This window comes from Xenopus laevis, chromosome 4L (assembly GCF_017654675.1).
Source record: "Xenopus laevis strain J_2021 chromosome 4L, Xenopus_laevis_v10.1, whole genome shotgun sequence".
Taxonomy (NCBI): Eukaryota; Metazoa; Chordata; class Amphibia; order Anura; family Pipidae; genus Xenopus; species Xenopus laevis.
The window spans coordinates 15,498,331-15,518,076 of NC_054377.1; the positions used below are offsets into that span (position 1 = coordinate 15,498,331).

The following is a 19,746-nucleotide window of genomic DNA, read 5'->3' on the forward strand; positions in this document are numbered from 1 at the left end:
GAAGTGGATCAGGAGAATTCCAGACTAAAAAGCCATACATGAGTCTAGTTGGCAGCTAATTGACCAGTGTAGGGGGGTTTCTGTTATCTGCTCAAACATTGGGCAAATATCTATAGGTAAGGCCTGCATTGACAATGGCTTGCATTGGCTAAAATTATAATCTGATTGTAGACCTGAGAGCCAAGTAGATCAGCCTGATATTGCCCACATAAAATAGTTGTGGAACCACAGCCCTGCCCTAAATCCTGTAAAACCAGAGCTTTGAAGCAGGATTTCTGCTCCCCAGTGTCCCAGTTTTAGAAGCATTCTGTATCCTGAGATGCCACCTTGAAGTCATGGGCGGATTAATGCCTAGGCTATAGCCAGGGGCCCATGGGTTTTGTTGAAACAAAAACAAAAGAAAATTTCACCGTCCACTGTCTGCACTCTGGTGCTTGCCGATTGCTGTTGGCTGGAAGAATATTTAGGCAGGACGGGGGCTGCACCTGATGTCTATCTGTATAGTAGTCTTGAGTGAAAAGCCGGGCTGTCTAGGATCTTTGGTGAAACTGGCGAGCACCAGTGAATTCACGCACCCTTGGAGTTGAGTGCGCACACTCGGTCCGAGTCTCCGGCAGAAGACACGCAAGGCAAAATAGTACTTGCCTAAATCTAGTTATGTCTTGCCTGAATCTTGCCTAAATTGTCTCCCAGCCAGCAGAAAGCAGCAAACCATGGGGGCAGCATGGCACCCAACCAGGTTCAGCAGTAGTTGGAGGGGCCCTGTGGAATGCGGGGGGTCAGAAAAGAGGGCCAGGGGTGGGGGCAGAGTCTGGGATGGTGCTGGGGGGTAGGCCCCTGTGGAAAGAGTAGCCTAGGGGCCTCACGTAGTGTTAACCTGCCACTGGTGGAGAATATTGGGGTAATCCTATATTTTTTGACACAAATGAATGCTAGCGCATCTTCACTATGAAATTCTCGCACTGCCAAAGTAGCGCTAGCGAAAAGTCGCCAGCGTTCAGCGTCCAGGGTGAAACTTCGCATATTAGCGATCTGGCGTAGTAGTAGCGCCTGGCAAAGTGGTGCAATGTGTTTGAATCTGTAGCTGGCGACAATTCGCCCTTTAGTAAATCTGCCCCGGAGTGTCTTAAGACACAGTGTCCGAGATATTTAAATATTTATATAGAGGAAGAGAGATTGCAAATAAATATGTCAGATAGATAGATAGATAGATAGATAGATAGATAGATAGATAGATAGATAGATAGATAGATAGATAGATGATAGATAGATGATAGATAGATAGATAGATAGATAGATAGATAGATAGATAGATAGATAGATGATAGATAGATAGATAGATAGATAGATAGATAGATAGATAGATGATAGATAGATAGATGATAGATAGATAGATAGATAGATAGATAGATAGATAGATAGATAGATAGATAGATAGATAGAGGATAGATAGATAGACAGATAGATAATAGATAGATAGATGATTGATAGATAGATAGATAGATAGATAGATAGATAGATAGATAGATAGATAGACAGACGGACAGACGGATAGATAGATTATTGGGCTGGTGGGGAAGGGGGATCTAAGGGCCAAAATATTGGCCCAGCAGTCTGTACACTATATAATGGCCTGCATATTACTGAGTGTATATTATAGTACAAGACTGTACATTTTATTACCATCCTCTGTGTATGGATATTGTATTTGTTGAGACACTTAGGGGCAGATTTACTAACCGGCGAAAATTCACCAGCATCCGCTTCGCACCCATATGGGGGAACCCAGTTACACAAAGAAAATTTTTTTTAGGCCTTTTACAGACCATCACTCTGAAAAAAGTCGTCAGCGTTTTTTGGACTTTTGATGCATTTTCCGCTTACAGAATATAATGTAAGTGACAGAAGATCGAGGAAGATCTAACTATATTAATGCACTTCGCTTGGTCTGAGCTGGTGAAGGCAACTCTGGCGAAAGAGGTAATGTTCAGTAAAATCCGCATTTTAGGGAATTTTGCACAGTAGCGTCCGTTCGTCAGAGCGAAAAGTCGCCTGCCGATGAGTACGAATGACCGCTAGCACCAGTCTCTTTCGCTAGAGAATTAGCGCCTGCACCTGTAAATCGGCGAAGTCCCTGCGGTCGCTAGCGTTAGTCACTTCACCCTTTAGTAAATCTGACCCTTAACACCTGCCTAGAGTGCAGGTATTTGTGATCTTTACAGCATTAGCTGATGGCAGTGTCACATAATTCACATCACAGACAGGGGGTCCAATTGAAACTGTGTAGTAGAAATCTGTTCTCCTCCAGGCCTATTAATAATCAGCTTTCTGCTACATTGTTTCATGAGTCAGAACCAGTGATGCAGGAAATTCAAAGGGACATAGGTATATTATCTTCAGTAGCAATTTCAATGAAAATAGATTCAAAACCACTTAGCCACAATTGCTTAGAAATACAGTTGAACCCAATTTAATGTCTCCTGATTTTACATTTACTGGATTTTACCTTTTTTTTTTTAAACAGACTATATTCACTGATTTTAAGTCAGTTATCTTTTATTTTACACAATAATTTTGGCCCATTTTCATAAAAAAACATCTTTATCCTCTATGTATGCTAGTTGTTTCACATGTGAAGTCTTTTGTTTGTTTTTTTTTGTTTTTTTACAGTTTTCACCATTTCCAATAGAAAAACGCTGATTTTATGCACCCCATTTGATGTTTTCACAGATTAAAAAAAATGTTGTCAGTCCTATGGAAAACTTAAAATTGGGCTTTGACTGTATTTTAATTTGTTGAACAAGAGAAAATTTTTAAAGGGTACGTAAAGGCAAAAAAGTAAAATCCCATTTTTACTTTCTTTAATGAAAAATAAACCTATCTCCAATATACTTTAATTAAAAAAATGTGCACCAGTTTCATAAGAAACCTGACTGTATACAGTGAAATTCTTCCGTAATTTACTGCTGTGGATAGGAATTGTCAGACGGTCCCTAACTGCTCTGCAGGGAAACAATCATACTTATGAACAGCAGGGGGAGCCCCCGCCTTACTTCCCAGCCATGCAGAACTCAAGCAGCTTTGTTTGTTAACCCTGTTTTGAGCCCTAAACAGCCAATACCACACTGAGCATGTGCACAGTCTTGGTCATGCAAAGCTGTTTAACAAAGTTACAAAATGGTGACCCCCCTGTGGCCAACTTTGAAAGCATAAATCATTTGTTTGATTAGGCTTGTGGTGCAGTAAGTTCATGTTTATGTTTAGTATACAAAATACAGCATTTCTAGCCTTATACTATTTTACACTTTACTTCCCCCTTTAAATGAACATCCCTTTTAAAGAATAGTGAAACGCTGAAGTTTTTTTTTATTATTATTATTAGAGGTTTATTGAATTCAAGCTTTCTGTCTAAGTGAAATCTGCCTCAATCCTAGTAAAGTAAAAAAAAAATCTGAATCCTCTCTAATTTGGAATTCCTTTCTGACTCCTCGAGGGCAATCGGACCAGTCCTTGGATTCACTTCATATTAAGTCCTGATCTGTATTTTTATCCCGATTCTTAATCCTTATACATATTTGTGATATAGCATAGATCATCAATATTACACCAATTAGCACAAATCCTATTATTAGGTCGAAGTATTCATCGAATGTGGGGGAGTGTGGTTCTTTTTCTGTAAGAGATGAGAAAATAAATGCATATAAAAATTCAGTTGACAGGCCATAAAATCCATTCACATATGTTTAAATAAAAGGGAAACTTTATACTATACTTTTCAGCTCTTTTTTCTCTTCTGTCCCTGTAATGGCTCTTCCAGAAGCAGAATTCTCACTATCTTCTTCTTCAATATCATCAAAAAAAGATCAGAGATAACATTCATTAGTCCAAAAGTCATTAACCCTTAAAACTACACATAATAATCACTTATATAGATCTATATGCACTTACCTATTTCAGGGGGCGGCAAATGTTTCCTAATTTCGTCTAGTCCTCTTCTTTCCACTAAAAAATAAAACAAAGATTATTTTTGATAGATTCATCTTAAGTCATCCCTTATAAAACTAAATCACTAACCATATCAACATTCGCATACAAGTACAGGATCCATTATTGGAAATGCTTTCATTATTTGGATCTCCATCCAGTAAGGGGCCTATTTACTAACATTTGAATTTCAACTTTTTCACAAATCGATCCACTAAAAACTCTAATACAAAACTTCTGCAAGTAAAACCAGCCAGGTCCTATTTAAGTCAGCGGAAGCTGCACTGATCCTATTGGTCCATTTTTTTAAGCCATTTTGGCCTTTTAGTAGTTTTTGTTGTAATTTGCGAATCGATGGGTATTTTCATGTGGTTACAGCGTCAGACTGGAGGGCCTATGACTAAGTGTCCCAGTGACGCATTAGGCATGAGATATTTTACATAAATAAAACTTTACTATCAGTCTGATCTATGCGTGACTTATCAGAGTGCCAACATTTTGTGTCTCCACATATGGATTGTCTGCTCCCTTGGGCTGAGGGCCTGGGGCAGGAGCACCTGGGCCACCTGTTCAACTTGGTGAGAATTTGGTTTGCTGGAGGGCCACCAGGACACAGCTTCAGGGACCCCCCACACCGTCCCCAGGGCCCCCCTGCCGCAAAGTCTAATCTGCTGGGAAACCACCTCCTCCCCCGTGCATGTGCGCATGCATACCTTTTGCCGTTGGGAGGTAAGGAGGAAGAGCAGGGAGCAGGCCTGGGCCGGCGGGCCTGCGCCATACATACATGTGCGCATGACCGGGACCCAGGAGGTAAGGAGGAAATGTGGGGAGCAGGTCTGGGCCGGCGGGGCCCTAAAGAGCCGGGGCCCACCGGGTTTTTTCCCGGTTTCCCGCCAGCCCAGCCTGACCATGTGGTTAAATGATTTAAATGGCTTAACTGCTGCAATTTATACTGTGGGCAATAGCAAGGCATTTTGGACATTTTGATACCTACGATTTAATGCAGGTTGCAAAAAGCAACTCTATGCTAATTTATTTATATGCAGTGAAAATTTATATTTTGTAGCAAGAACCATACATGGGTTTTAATTATTTAAATTAAAAAATGTGCCTTTCTTAATACATGAGACAAATGCAGTGTGTTTGTGCAAAACATTCTGTGCATCATTGCCCTTAAAGGATAAGTAAATCTTAGAAATAAGTGAATGTAAAATTGATTATGGGGCTATTCTAAGCACTTTTGCAATCTACATTCATTATTTGTTTATTTTAAATTCCAAGATATCAAGGGATACATGCACTGTGCCAACTCCTGGTCATTTTCCCAACAGCCTGACCACCAAGTAGTCAAGGAAGTTGTCAGGTGAAAGAAAGAGGCTGCTCTGATGTTCTTCTGCTTAGGAAAGATTTGAGAAAGGTTTCTAATTTTTTTCCTAAGCAGAAGAACATCAGAGCAGCCTCTTTCTTTCTCCTGACAACTTCTTGACTACTTGGTGGTCAGGCTGTTTGGAAAATGACCAGCAGTTGGCGCTGTTGTAACAAAATTTATTCATGTTAACAGTACATGTATCCTTTAAAATCTTGGAATTTAAAATAAATAAATAATAAATCTACATCACAAAAGTGCTTAGAATTGTACCCTCGTCAATTTTACATGCACTTATTTTTAAGGTTTACTTGTCCTTTAAGGACGCAAATCTCTCTCTTTGTATATTTTGTATCTTTCTATTATAAAACCTGTATTGTACTTACATTCATCCATTGCCTCTGTAAATATCTTGTGTCTTTCCAAAACACTTGCTTTCACTGTAATAAAATAGATAAACATTTTAATCATATCGTAAAGTATAACGCTATCAATAAACATTCGTTTTGGTCTGACGGGTTTATCAGAAAGAATTATAGGACTTTTGCTTTATTAGAGAATGGCAAACTGATACAATGGAATATCTGCAAAACGTGGCCCCTGAATTAAACCACAATGTGCAATTTATTAAAACATATTAATCATGGAACAGCCATTTTAAATTTAAAGGACACGGACGGTCATGATCACTGGCAGGATAATGTTCCGGAAAAGGGGTAGTACAGTAGGAGCACAATGCTACATCTTCTTGTCACTACTAGTGATCCTTCCGGGGTGATACAATACAAAAGCAAAAAGCCAGCATCTTGTTCTACTGCGCATTTGGGGCTGTAGAGAGGCTCAATGAAGAGTAGGAAGATGACAATGTGGCGCTCCTACAGTACCCTGAGCTGGTGATGGTTTTAGTAGGGATGCACCGAATCCAGGATTCGGTTCTGGATTTGGCCAGGATTCTGCCCTTTTTAGTAGGATTTGCCCAATCCTTGTCCCTGGCCGAACTGGCCGTCACAAAAGAAGATTTTTTTCCACTTTTTCCTTTCCTGCCCCTAATTTGCATATGCAAATTAGGATTCTGATTCGGTTCGGTATTCAGTGAACCCCAAATAGTGGATTTGGTACATCCCTAGTTTTTAGTGACCAGGAGCACAAGCTTAGAGTCCCAGGTAAAAGATTTTAAACATGGAAGGATCCAATAAAATAGCCACACCACTGGTTATGTCTTTACTTCTCATTTAAATGATTTGACTAAAATACACTAGAAAGATGATATATATATGAGATATATATTATTCAAGGCCCAATATCGGAAAATAGGGGCTTAGGGACATTTGTACGGCCACCCACAATATTGTGCATTCCAAAAAAAATTCTGGCAAATAATACTTTATTTTTACTTACTTTTTTCAGGAAGGTCATAAAGTCTGTAGCTAGATACACTTCCCGACTTCCTTACTGAAAAAAAATGAATACAAAAGATTTTAATATGAAAAAAGCTTCAGTTATTAACAAAAAAATCTTAAATGGTAAAGTAAAAATCATACAACCGTATTTTATTATAAAGTGCTGTGACACCATGACACCTAACAAGTATCAATCTGCCGCAATCACTTGTCAAGTCCATTGTGCTCACCTTCATCCAGTTCCTCTTTATATTCCACATACAGGACGGCCAGATTATCTATTGCTGAAATAAAAATAAAAAATATTTAGAAGAGGAAATTCCCATTGCTGGTACAGTATGAGCAGTAAATGCTAAAGTCTGGGGCACACGGGCGGAGCTTTGGAATGAAGTAAGCCAGTGACCTTCTATTACTCTTATACTGGCAAGCACACAGGGTCGGACTGGGCTGGAGGAACACCGGGGAAAAACCTGGTGGGCCCTAGCCCTCATGGGTCCCAGCCGGCCCATTCACTGGTCCCATAATCAAAATAAAATGTGGACCAGAGCGGCTGCATCCTTGCATACACGCTGGCTTTCAAGCAAGCACGCCCTCCGCAGCATTTGCATATGCATTCCAGCACTTGTGCATGCACATTACATGCGCCGATGGGGCCCCGGAGGTTTGGAACCCGGTGGGCCCCCAACTGTCCAGTCCGACCCTGCAAGCACACTTTGTTAGTGCAGGTTACATATAGACAATTAATGTAAGACAAATATGTACGTTAAAGGGGTTGTTCACCTTTCAGTTAACTTTAGGGGCAGATTTATCAAGGGTCGAATTTCGAGTTTATGGGAGTTTCTAAAAACTAGGGATGCACCGAATCCACTATTTGGGATTCGGCCGAATCCCTGAATCCTTGTTGAATACTGAACCGAATCTTAATTTTCATATACAAATTAGGGACAGGAAAGGAGAAAGTGGAAAACAAAATCTTCTTTTGTGACGAACAGTCACGTGATTTCCCTACCTGCCCCTAATTTACATATGCAAATTAGGATTCCGATTTGGTTCAGCAAGGCGCAAGGATTCGGCCAAATCCTGGATTCAGCGCATCCCTACTAAAAACGCCCGTCAACTCCCATAAACTCAAATTTGAAAAATAATATGACCAATTGAAATCTATTTAAAAAAAAGTTGTTTTTTTAAAACAACAACTTCATTGTAGGAGGTCCCCCATAGGCTAAAACACCAATTCGCCAGGTTTTAGATGGCCGAATAGTTGACTTCGAATTCTTAAAGGGACAGCACATGATAAATTTTGAAATTCAAATCGAATTTGGACTATTCCCTAGTCGAGGTACATGAAGTACACAAATATAACTCGAAATTTGAATTTTTTAAATTTGAAAATTCACCTCGACCTTTGAAAAACCTGCCCCAAAGTATGATGTAGAGAGTGATATTCTGAGACAATTTGCAATTGGTTGTCATTTTTTATTATTTGTGGTTTTTGAGTGATTTAGCTTTTTATTCAGCAGCTCTCCAGTTTGCAATGTCAGCAAACTGGTTGCTAGTGTCCAAATTACCCTAGCAACCATGCATTGTTTTGAATAAGAGACTGGAATATGAAGAGGAGAAGTCTGAATAGAAAGATGAGTAATAAAAAGTAGCAATAACAATACATTTGTAGCCTTACAGAGCATTTGTTTTTAGATGGGGTCATTTTATAGCTGGAAAGAGTCAGAAGACAAAGGCAAATAATTCAAAAACTATACAAAATAAATGATGAAGACCAATAGAAAAGTTGCTTAGAATTTGAATTTGAATAACATACTAAAAGTTAATTCAAAGGTGAACCGCTCCTTTAAACCTAATACATAGGGGCACATTTACTAAGGTTCGAATATCGAGGGTTAATAAACCCTCGAATTTAAATCCTTCGAATATCGAATTCGAAGGATTTAGTGCAAATCAATCGAAGTAAAAAAAAATCGAAGTAAAAACAGTTCGATCGAACGATAAAATCCTTCGAATCAAAGGATTTTTCTTCGATCAAAAAAAGCTTAGAAAAGTGATGGGGAAGGTCCCCATAGGCTAACATTGTACCTCTATAGGTTTAAACTGCCGAAGTATGTATTCAAAGTTTTTTTAAAGAGACAGTACTTCGACTAGGACGAATAGTCGAACGGTTTTTAGTTTGAATCGAAGTCGAAGGTCGTAGTAGCCTATTGAAGTACCCAAAAAAATACTTTGAAATTCGAAGTTTTTTCATTCGAATCCTTCACTCAAGCTTAGTAAATGTGCCCCAAAGTGTTTCCTATTCCCCATATTTTTATGGTGGCATTTTACTGAATCCCATAAGAAGCAAAGTGGTTTGAAGCCTACTTACTGTCTCTGTCTGTTGTCTGCATATTGTTCGTCATATCGGTCACCTTTTCTTTGACTGAAAGAAAAAGTCAAATTATTTGTACATTTTTATACATATTATTGCTGCCTTTACTTTATCAAAAACATGAATTTTCAGCCGATATAGCGTCTCGCTTTGTTATACTGTATGTATGTGTAAAAATAAAATTCCACTCAAATGGTCAAATTCTCAGTATATTGAGGGATATAAAAATGTTGATCCGTCTGTGAGTAGATGAATGAAATTTTAATTTGAGAAAAATCAGATTCCCAGCAGTTTGATTTTCATTACTGTATTTGCCCTGATTCAATAAATAACACCAGATGCAAATTGTGAGTTTTTAGGATTTAGATAAATCAGAATCCAAAGCCTGGGAGCACTGACAGGCACATGATGTTCCATTAGGGGCACACTGGCATGTGACATTAGTCTTAAAATTAGGGATAAACCGAATACAGTATTTTGGATTCAACCGAACCCCTGAATCCTTCATGAAAGATTCGGCCGAATACCGAACCAAATCCCAATATGCAAATTAGGGGTCGGAAGAGGAAAACCTTTTTTTTACTTCCATGTTTTGTGACAAGAAGTCATGCAATTTCCTATCCTATGCAAATTAGGATTCGGTTCGGCCGAGTGGAAGGATTCGGCCGAATCCTGCTGAAAAAGGCTGAATCCCGAACCGAGTCCTGGAAGCGGTGCCTCCCTACTTAAAATCAATGTTATGTATTGCTACTGGACATTTCATTCTACTTACATATCTCATAATATCTCTCTGCAAGAAGTCTGTTCATCTTCAGGCTTCTTTTCACTAAAACAAAACACAAAGAAATGGATATTATAGCACATACAATGCTCAAAAGGTGATAGAAACAAAAGTATTACTAAAATAAGACTAATTACTGTTACTGTGTCTAATACTGGGGGCTAGGAAAGTATAGCCAGGTCTATCCAAGATGCAATTATTACTATTAGAAATAATTACATATTACATTTAAGGGCAGATTTATCAAAGGTCGAAGTGAAAATTCTAAATAAAAAAAAATCAAATTCCAAGCTAATGTTTGTGTACTTTGACTAGGGAATAGCCCAAATTCAATTTGAATTTGAAATTATTTTTTTTTTATCATGTACTGTCTCTTTAAAAATTTGACTTCAACCATTCGCCATTTAAAACTTGTCGAATTGTTGTTTTAGGCTATGGGGGACCTCCTACAACCCATTTGGAGTCAATTGGTGGACTTTTTTTTTTGTTGGAAAAACTGAATTGTACAATTTGAATGCGCTATTACTGCGATTGGTATGATTTGAATTTGATTTAAAAATGGACTTATTTGCCCAAAAAAACCTTTGGTTTAATTTCGTTTGGTCATTTTGAATTTCGAAGTTTTTCAAATTCGAAATTCGACCCTTTATAAATCTGCTGTTCTTTAGGGATGCACCGAATCCAGGATTTCGGTTCAAGATTCAGCCAGGATTCGGCCCTTTTCAGCAGGATTTGGATTCGGCCGAATCCTTCTGCCTTGCCGAACCAAATCCGAATCCTAATTTGCATATGCAAATTATGGGCGGGGAGGGAAATTGCATGACTTTTTGTCACAAAACAAGGAAGTAAAAATGTTTTCCCCTTCCCACCCCTAATTTGCATATGCAAATTAGGATTTAGATTTGGTTCGGTATTGGGCCGAATCTCTCATGTGGATTCGGTGCATCCCTACTATTTCTACAAATACCAATTTTTTTTCGTATAAAGAATGAAGTTACATTTCTATACTGTTTTTCTTGTGGTGTAAAATCCACAATATTTTTTACAAAATAAAAATGCACATGCTTTAAATATAACAAGAACGTTTTATAACAATGTAAAGTATCAATATAATACTCACAATTCTTGATATTCTGGAACAACTCCTCATTAGGGTTAGCAACATCTAAAACAAAGGAAAATTATATTATAAGTCAATCACAAGAAACCAGACCAGTATAGAGGCTTTAGATTTAAGTAAATACGATATGGTGGCTGATAATAGTCAGTTGGGGTTACAGTTTAATATTAGGGGGTGGGTTGAAGTGAAAATTCGAATAAAAAAAAATTTAAAATTTTTACTTCGACTCGGGAATAGTCCAAATACGATTCAAATTTGCAAAAAAAAAACCGAAAATGTGAATATTGAACTGTATCATGTACTGTCTCTTTAAAATTCGACTTCGACCATTCGCCTGCATCTAAAACCTGCTGAATTGCTGTTTTAGCCTATGGGAAACCTCCTAGAACCTATTTGGAGTCAATTGGTGGTCTTTGAAAAATCGAAGGTTTTTTTTGGGGAAAAACTTTGAATCGCACAGCTCGAATGTGCTATTAATTCGATCGAAAACTGACCTATTCGGCCAAAAAAAAAACTTGGATTCAAGTTCGGTTGGTCTTTTTGAATTTGAATTTTGAAGTTGTTCAAATTCAAAATTTGACTTTTGTTAAATCTGCCCCTAGATGTTGGTAGTGGCTTTGTAACTGGCCACTTTATGGAGCCACATAGACATATAAAAATATACTCGTACCCTCCGTATTGTCTGCGTCCGGTGGCTTTACTGTATTTTTCTCAATTTCTTCTGCTGCTGCTTTAGTAATAAATGACACAAAACAGGAATATTAGAGAACATACATTTATACGTAACATTTCTAATATATAACAGTGCTATTCTTTCAGGTCATGCACCTTATGGTAATGCAATTTTTCTGGCTTCCTGACTAGTGATGGGCGAATTTATTCGCCAGGCGTGAATTTGCGGCGAATTTGCGCGATTCGCCGCCAGCGAATAAATTCACGAAACACCCGCGAAAATTCGCCTGCGTCAAAAAAAAAATTCGCCAAAATGGACGCGTCTAAAACGAGACGTCGGCGCCGTTTCGCAAATTCGCCCATCACTATTCCTGACATTCCCGTTTTTTTTTCGGAGAAAATTAGAGTTTGATTCGCGTTTTTGGGTTGTTTTCACTCACCCAACTTTTAAAAATTCAAATTTGTTTTTATAATAAAAATAACTCCCATGAATTCGAAATTTGACCCTTGATAAAACTTGCAATAACAGTTAGGGGCAGATTTACTAAGCTCGAGTGAATAGTTCGAATGAAAAAATATTCAAATTTCGAAGTATTTTTTTGGGTACTTCGACCATCGAATTGGTCAAATCATTCGATTCGAAGAATTTTATCGTTCGATTGAATGATTTTTATTCGATCGTTCTATCGAAGCTTTTTCACTTAAATCCTTCGAATTCGAGGGTTTTTTAACCCTCGAAATTCGTCCCTTGATAAATCTGCCCCTAAAAGTGCATTATTATTTGTTTTTAATAAATAGACAGGGTATATTTCATTATGACCAATGTCATTCATCATTCACTATATTAGTGATTTTTAACCCTTTGGTGGCCAGCTTACCATGGAGCTACTTGACACTGGGTAGGATTGGGCCAGTCTCTTTTGCATTAAATGAACCACCAACAAAATATTATCACAACGAAAAAACTTCCATAAAAACAAATAAATGACTTACTTTTAGGGGTTATTCCATTTTGCAACAGTAAAAACTCTGCTTTTTTTCTCACTAAAACAAAGAAAATAGATGCAATTGATTAAAAAATGATGCATTACATCATGTATTATATTTGAATAAAATTCAAAAGAGTCAATGCAGGTCTGGGTCTGGCCGGTCAGGCACTCTAGGCAACCCCGCTTTATACCTGCCACCCCCCGAGCGTGAGTGTGCAAGTGCTCCCACATAGGGGCTGATTTATCAAAGGTCAAAGTGAAAATTCAAATTAAAAAAATGTGAATTCTGAGCTAATTTCTGTGTACTTCGACTAGGGAATAGTCCAAATTCGATTTGAATTTAAAAAACATTTGAAATGTATCATGTACGGTCTCTTTAAAAATTCAATTTCGACCATTCGCCATCTAAAACCTGCCGAATTGCTGTTATAGCCTATGGGGGACCTCCTGGAACCTATTTGGAGTCAATTGGTGGACACAGTTTTTTTGGGGGGGAAATGTAGAATCGTACAATTCAAATGCGCTATTACTTCGATTTGTACGATTTGAATTCAGACAAATTCAAACAAATATGGACTGTTCACCTGCAAAAAAACAAACTTTTTTTTAAACAGATTTCGGTTGGTCTTTTTGAATTTGAATTTCAAAGTTTTTCAAAATTGAAATTCGACCCTTGATAAATCTGCCCCTAAATGACGCCGGGATTGGGGAAGAGAGAGAATCTGGGGAGTGAGGAATGGGCAATACTGGAAGGGCACGAGCAGGGTCGGACTGGGGGGCCACTGGGACTGTTGTCCAGGCCCCCCTCCGCCCCCTACTGTGATGCGCCAAAATATTTATTTTATTTTTTTTGGAAAAGCCAAACATTGGGAGAGGGGGTCTGGCCCGGTGGGGGCCCATGAGGGTTGGGGCCCACTGGGTTTTTTCCCAGTATCCCGCCGGGCCAGTCCAACCCTGGGCACAAGGGCCTGTACTAAGGTTATATAAGCAAGAGGTATGGGCCCCACCGCATTAATTTGGATTTATAAATATATTTAATGAATTATAGAATTTAGTCTTAAAGGAGAAGGAAAGGTTAAAACTAAGTAAGCCTTATCAGAAAAGTCCATCTAATTATACCAGTAAACCCCCAAAGTAATGTTGCTCTGAGTCCCCTGTCAAAAGAAACACAGCATTTATTTCCTTCTATTGTGTACACGTGGGCTTCTGTATCAGACTTCCTGCCTTCAGCTTAAACCTCATTGCCCTGGGCAAGAGCATGCTCAGTTTGCTCCTCTCCACCCTCCCCTCCCTTCTCTACTGTAATCTGAGCCCAGAGCAGGGAGAGACTCAGGCAGGAAGTGATGTGACACCACATTAATACTGTAGCTCCTATTCTAAACAAACAGAGTTTCTAGAGCTTTTTACTCAGGTATGGTAAAACATTCTACAGAATAAATAAAGCATTCTAGCTTGCACTATTGCAGCTAATCTATTGGCAATAAAATGCCTCCGTAGCTTTCCTTCTCCTTTAATGGGGTAATGTAATAAAGGCAGCCAGACCTGCTAGACCTAATAAAAATGTTATTTTATTACATGCTTTTACTTTATATAAAACATGTTTTGTACTTACTTTCACTCAGTGTTGCTTTAAATGTATCAAGTTGTGAGAGCAGGTTTTCTCTTACTGTAATAGAAAATAATTAGAATTAACATACAATTTACTAGAAACTTATGGTGGAATCACAAATATCTGACAAGAGTTTTTCAACTTACTTTTTCCAGGAACTTCGTCCAACGAGGATATAGGGAAACTTCCTCTTTTATCCACTAAAAAGGAAACATAATGTTGTAATAAACTGTGTTGTTGTCATAAATAGATCCAAGTTTAATGCAATGTGCCACTTTAGTCTCAGCTATCAGTCTGGTGATCTACACCTGTTTGTTTACTCTTTACTCGCATAGCACATTCAATTTATAACCCTATACTGTCCCTTTAAGAAAAGAATATATACAAGTTACTTTACTCACTCTCATCCAGGGCTTCATTGAATTGCTTGTAGGTGTTTAACAATTCTTTGTCAGCTAAAATAGAAAAAAGTAAAGATTATGGTAAATATAAATGATCTTTTAAGATTTAGGGGCAGATATATCAAGGGTCGAATTTAGAAAAAATTCAAAATTCAAATTCAAAAAGACCAACTGAAATAAAATTGAAGGTTTTTTTTGGCCAAATAGGTAAGTTTTCAATTGAATAGGTCCGTTTTCAATCGAATTAGAATCGTACGAATGTAAGTAATTTTCTAAGTTTTTCTCCAAAAAAACGTTGGTTTTTCAAAGTCCATCAATTGACTCCAAATGGGTTCTGGGAGGTCAAGTTTTAGATGGCGAATGGTCGAAGTCAAATTTTTTAAGAGACAATACATGATAAATTTCCAAATTCGAGTTTTCACATTTTATTTTCAAATTCAATTAGAATATGGACTATTTCCTAATCGAATTGCACAGAAATTAGCTCGAAATCTGCCCCCTAATCTTTCAAGGTAGTAAACTGTGTATTCAGCAGATATATATATATATCACTTTTACTTATGGGGTTATTTTTTTAAATTCAGAATGGAAAAAACAAAAACATTTTGTTTTTTTTTCTCTAGAAAGCCACAATTTTGAGAGGGGCAAAAACTCGATTTTTTTTTTGTGATTTATTAAACCCTGAGGCTGCTAAAAGTCTGAATCTAAAAATACTCCATCTCCAAGCTGTCAGGGTCCTGTAGAAGTCAATAGCAAAGGTCCCATTTCAAATTTGAAGATATAATGGTCTGTGCTGAATTTCAGCAAAATCCCAAAAATGTTGTGGTTTTGAGCGATTTCACAAAAAATGTGAGCGTTTCAAGTATAAAACCACAAAAATGTGGATTTTATTTCCACAAAACCCTGAATTATTTTAGTTTTTTTTTTCCAGAACTGATTTATCAAGTTTTTTCAATGATACATAAGGTCAAATCATGGATTCTAGTTTGGTTGGACTTTTTTTTACTTGAAAAATCCAATTTTGATAAATAACCCCATAAATGTCTATGGGGCTCATTTACTTAGCTCGAGTGAAGGAATAGAATAAAAAAAACTTCGAATTTCGAATGTTTTTTTTTTGGCTACTTCGACCATCGAATTGGCTACTATGACCTTCGACTACGACTTCCACTTTGAATCGAGCGATTCGAACTAAAAATCGTTCGACTATTCGACCATTCGATAGTCGAAGTACTGTCTCTTTAAAAAAAACTTCGACCCCCTACTTAGCCACCTAAAACCTACCGAGGTGCCATGTTAGCCTATGGGGAAGGTCCCCATAGGCTTTCTAACAATTTTTAGGTTGAAAGAAAAATCTTTCGATCGATCGATTAAAATCCTTCAAATCGAACGATCAAACTATTTGCAGTAAATCCTTCGACTTCGATATTCGAAGTCGAAGGATTTACATTCGGCAGTCGAATATCGAGGGTTTATTAACCCTCGATATTCAATCCTATGTAAATCTGCTCCTAAGTGTATGGGTTCATAACATAATTACAGAATCAAAATTATTAAAGAAATATTTGTAATCTACTTACTGTTATTCTTTGTTATATTGCTGAACTTAACCAGTAGGCCCACGGTTTCATCATCTAAAAGGAAATAAAGACATAAAACAGGTGTTACTAATGTGCCAAGCAGCACGGCTCTTATAGCCTTACCAAGTTAATTTAACACATGGCTAATGTTATGCAGATTCATGTGTTTAATAGAACAGGATAATCCCGAACACAAGGCTTTATGGTAAAAACTTTAAAGGGCATGTAAAGGCAAAAAAATCCCATTTTTACTTTTTTACTGTCTTTAACCTATCTCCAATATACTTTAATTAAAAAATGTGCACCGTTTTTATAAGAAACCTGACTGTATGCAGTGGATAGGAATTGTCAGACGGCCCCTAACTGCTCTGCAGGGAAACAATCATACTTATGAACAGCAGGGGGAGCCCCCGCCTTACTTCCCAGCCATGCAGAACTCAATCAGCTTTGTTTGTTTCCCTGTTTTGATCATTTATGATGATCCCTAAGCAGCCCAAACCACACTGAGCATGTGCACAGTCTTGGTCTTGCAAAGATGTTTAACAAAGTTACAAGATGGTGACCCCCTGTGGCCAACTTTAAAAGCATAAATCATTTGTTTGATTAGGCTTGTGGTGCAGTAACTTCATGTTTATATTTAGTATACAAAATACAGCATATCTAGCCTTATTCTATTTTAGACTTCACTTTCCCTTTAAATCCCATTTCCCAGCATGTAAATATGAATAATGCAATTGAACAAATATTCTTTTATATACTTACATATCTCATAATATCTTTCAGCAATTAATGTGTACTTCTTTAAATTCATTTTCACTGAAACAAAAAGAAGGATGAATTAAATAAGAGATTGGATGCATGAACTTGTACAAAAACAGATAACGCATTTGTGTTTCATTCCCTTATGGCATTGCCAGGGGATCTTTCATTGTAAACTATAAAAAAAAAAGTAAAAAGATACAGAGATAGGTTGGGGCTTCATTTTAAATAAAGTAACACAAAATTTATTGAAAAATGCAAATGCATGTGAATAGGATCAACCTGCAAACTCGAATCTAATTCAAATCGAATTCGATTCAAGTTTTAAAAAAAAAAAAAAAAAATTCAAAATGTTTTTTTTCAAAAGTCCACCAGACGACCCCAAAGGTCAGATTTATCAAGGGTCAAATTTCGATCTTTAAAAAACTTATAAATTTGAATTCAAAAAGACCAACTGAAACTAAATCTAAGGCTTTTTTTTTTGGCTGAATATGTCCATTTTCGATCAAATCATACGAATCGAAGTAATAGCGACAGGGTCGGACTGGGGAGCCCACCGGGACTAATGTCAAGGGCCCCCTCCGGCCCCCCGCCGACCCCTCACCCCTATATGACGCGCCGAGCAAGCATGGATGCAAGCGCCGCTCATTGCGCCTGAAATTCAATTCAAAGTTTTTCCAAAAAAATACTTAGATTTTTCAAAGTTCACCAATTGACTCCAAATAGATTCTAGGAGGTCCCCCATAGGCTAAAACAGCAATTCAGCTTTTAGATGTCGAATGGTTGAAGTCAAATTTTTAAAGAGACTTCAACCTTTGATAAATTCGCCCCCAAATTGATTGTAGGAGATCCCCCATAGCCTAAAATACCAATTCGGCAGGTTTTAGATGGTGAATAGTTAATTCATGATAAAGTTCAAAATTCGAATTTTTTTTTTTTTTTTTTTAAATTGAATTTGGACTATTCCCTAGTTGAGTTACACTAATATAAACTCGAAATTTGAATTTAAAAATTTGACCCTTGATAAATTTGCCCCTAAATGTGAATGGGTGCCAATTTGTTAGGCATTCCCTGTGAACATAATTGCTGATCTTGGACCGTGTGCCGCCATCTTTCCAGCGATACTCCTAAACAGCGTGCACACACAGTATAGTCAATATTGGAACTTTAAAGGAATAGTAACTAAGGTTAGCAATTATATTTACCATGGGTGCACAAGCAAATGGGCACCCCAAGTTAATAACACCGGAAGGCCCATTTATCAACATTTAGTGGTTTTAAAGTTTTATGAAACTAAATAATTTTTTTCGAAAACCACGGATGTTATATAATTTATTAAAAATCCAAATATAAAAAGTACAAAAAAAACCCACTAAACAATGTGCTAACAAATATGCAAATCTCTAAAACATTGAGTAATTCTGACAATTACTAGTGAAGAAAAGTCAGAAAATCTTGAAAACGCTCAATTACTAAACAAATGATGGTCCAATAGGATCAGCGCAGCTCCCATTGACCTCAAATGCTTTTGTTTTCTATTACAGTTGCACAGTTATATAACAGTTTTTCATAGATTGTACACTTTAGAAATCTTGATTTTTTTTAGTGTTTTAGAGAAATTAAAAAAAAAATTTAGAGAAAATTCGATTTATGAAAATATCGAAATTTGAATGTTAGTAAATAGGCCCCTTAGAATTATCCTTATTGTGTATGATCAAAATACGTATTTGTTAATTTTTAATAAAGAATTACATTATTAAGGGGCAGATTTATCAAGGGTCGAAGTAAAATTTTAAAGTAAAAATAAAATATCAAATTAGAGCTATTTTTGTGTACTTCGACTATCAAATAGGCCAAAAATCTATGCAAATTTGAAAAATAAGCGACTATTCGAATATCGAAATTTATCATGTACTGTCTCTTTAAAACTTTGACTTCGAACCATTTGCGTTTTAAAACCTGCCGAAGTTCTGTTTTAGCCTATAGCCTTTGGAGTAAATTGGTTGACTTTGAGAAATCAAAGTTTTATTTTGAAAACGCTTCAAATTGAATTAGATCGAATACGATCTTACTTTGAATCGAACTATTCGAATACAGCTTATTTACCCGCAGAAAAAAATATATATATTTTTTTTATTAATTTTGGTTGGTCTTCTTTTCTTCGAAATTTCCAAGTTATGGGAGTTAAAACATTTTTTTTATTTTTTTTTAATAAATTTTGGTTGGTCTTTTTTCTCCGAATTTCCAAGTTATGGTAGTTAAAAAAAACTTCCATTACTTCGAAATTCGACCCTTGATAAATCTGCCCCTAACTGTTATAGGGTTATTACAATTACATGTGTATAAGTAAATAACATGTACTTACTGTACTTCACTGGGAAAATGTAGGTAATTAAATTTGGTTCTGATGTTGCTGAAACAAAGAAAAATGATGTTAAAATATATTTGGTGCTGTTTTAATACACAAAATAACAGAATTTCAACAGCAATTCAAAATGACAATTTATATATAATTTATATGACAGAATCAACATAGCAATACAAATAAACTCTCATTTTACACTGATACAGATACTGTGTATGGGATTCCACCAATACACTTAGGGGGAGATTTATCAAGGGTCGAATTTCGAATTTGAAAAACTTCGAAAAATTCAAAAGTACCGACCAAAAATTAAATCAAAGGTCTTTTTTTGCCCGAATAGATACGT

At 36.9% G+C, this 19,746-nt stretch overlaps 1 protein-coding gene and 1 long non-coding RNA gene across 2 annotated transcripts; both read right to left on the bottom strand.

Moving 5' to 3' along the window:
- Positions 1-3,322: 3,322 nt before the first annotated feature.
- LOC108713817 lies at positions 3,323-14,677 on the bottom strand. Its single transcript, XM_018257460.2, has 12 exons — positions 14,299-14,677; positions 12,691-12,741; positions 11,696-11,755; positions 11,026-11,070; positions 9,897-9,950; positions 9,122-9,175; positions 6,981-7,034; positions 6,749-6,802; positions 5,737-5,790; positions 3,949-4,002; positions 3,773-3,841; positions 3,323-3,673 (listed from the first exon to the last, which is right to left on the bottom strand). Coding segments are annotated over exons 1-12 (702 nt in total). The 5' UTR covers positions 14,300-14,677; the 3' UTR covers positions 3,323-3,521.
- A 19-nt stretch (positions 14,678-14,696) lies between these two features.
- Positions 14,697-19,459, bottom strand: LOC121402841. The gene is made up of 4 exons (XR_005966810.1): positions 19,401-19,459; positions 17,039-17,092; positions 16,277-16,330; positions 14,697-14,750 (listed from the first exon to the last, which is right to left on the bottom strand). It is a non-coding gene; the product is annotated as an uncharacterized LOC121402841 (long non-coding RNA).
- Between the last annotated feature and the right edge of the window lie 287 nt (positions 19,460-19,746).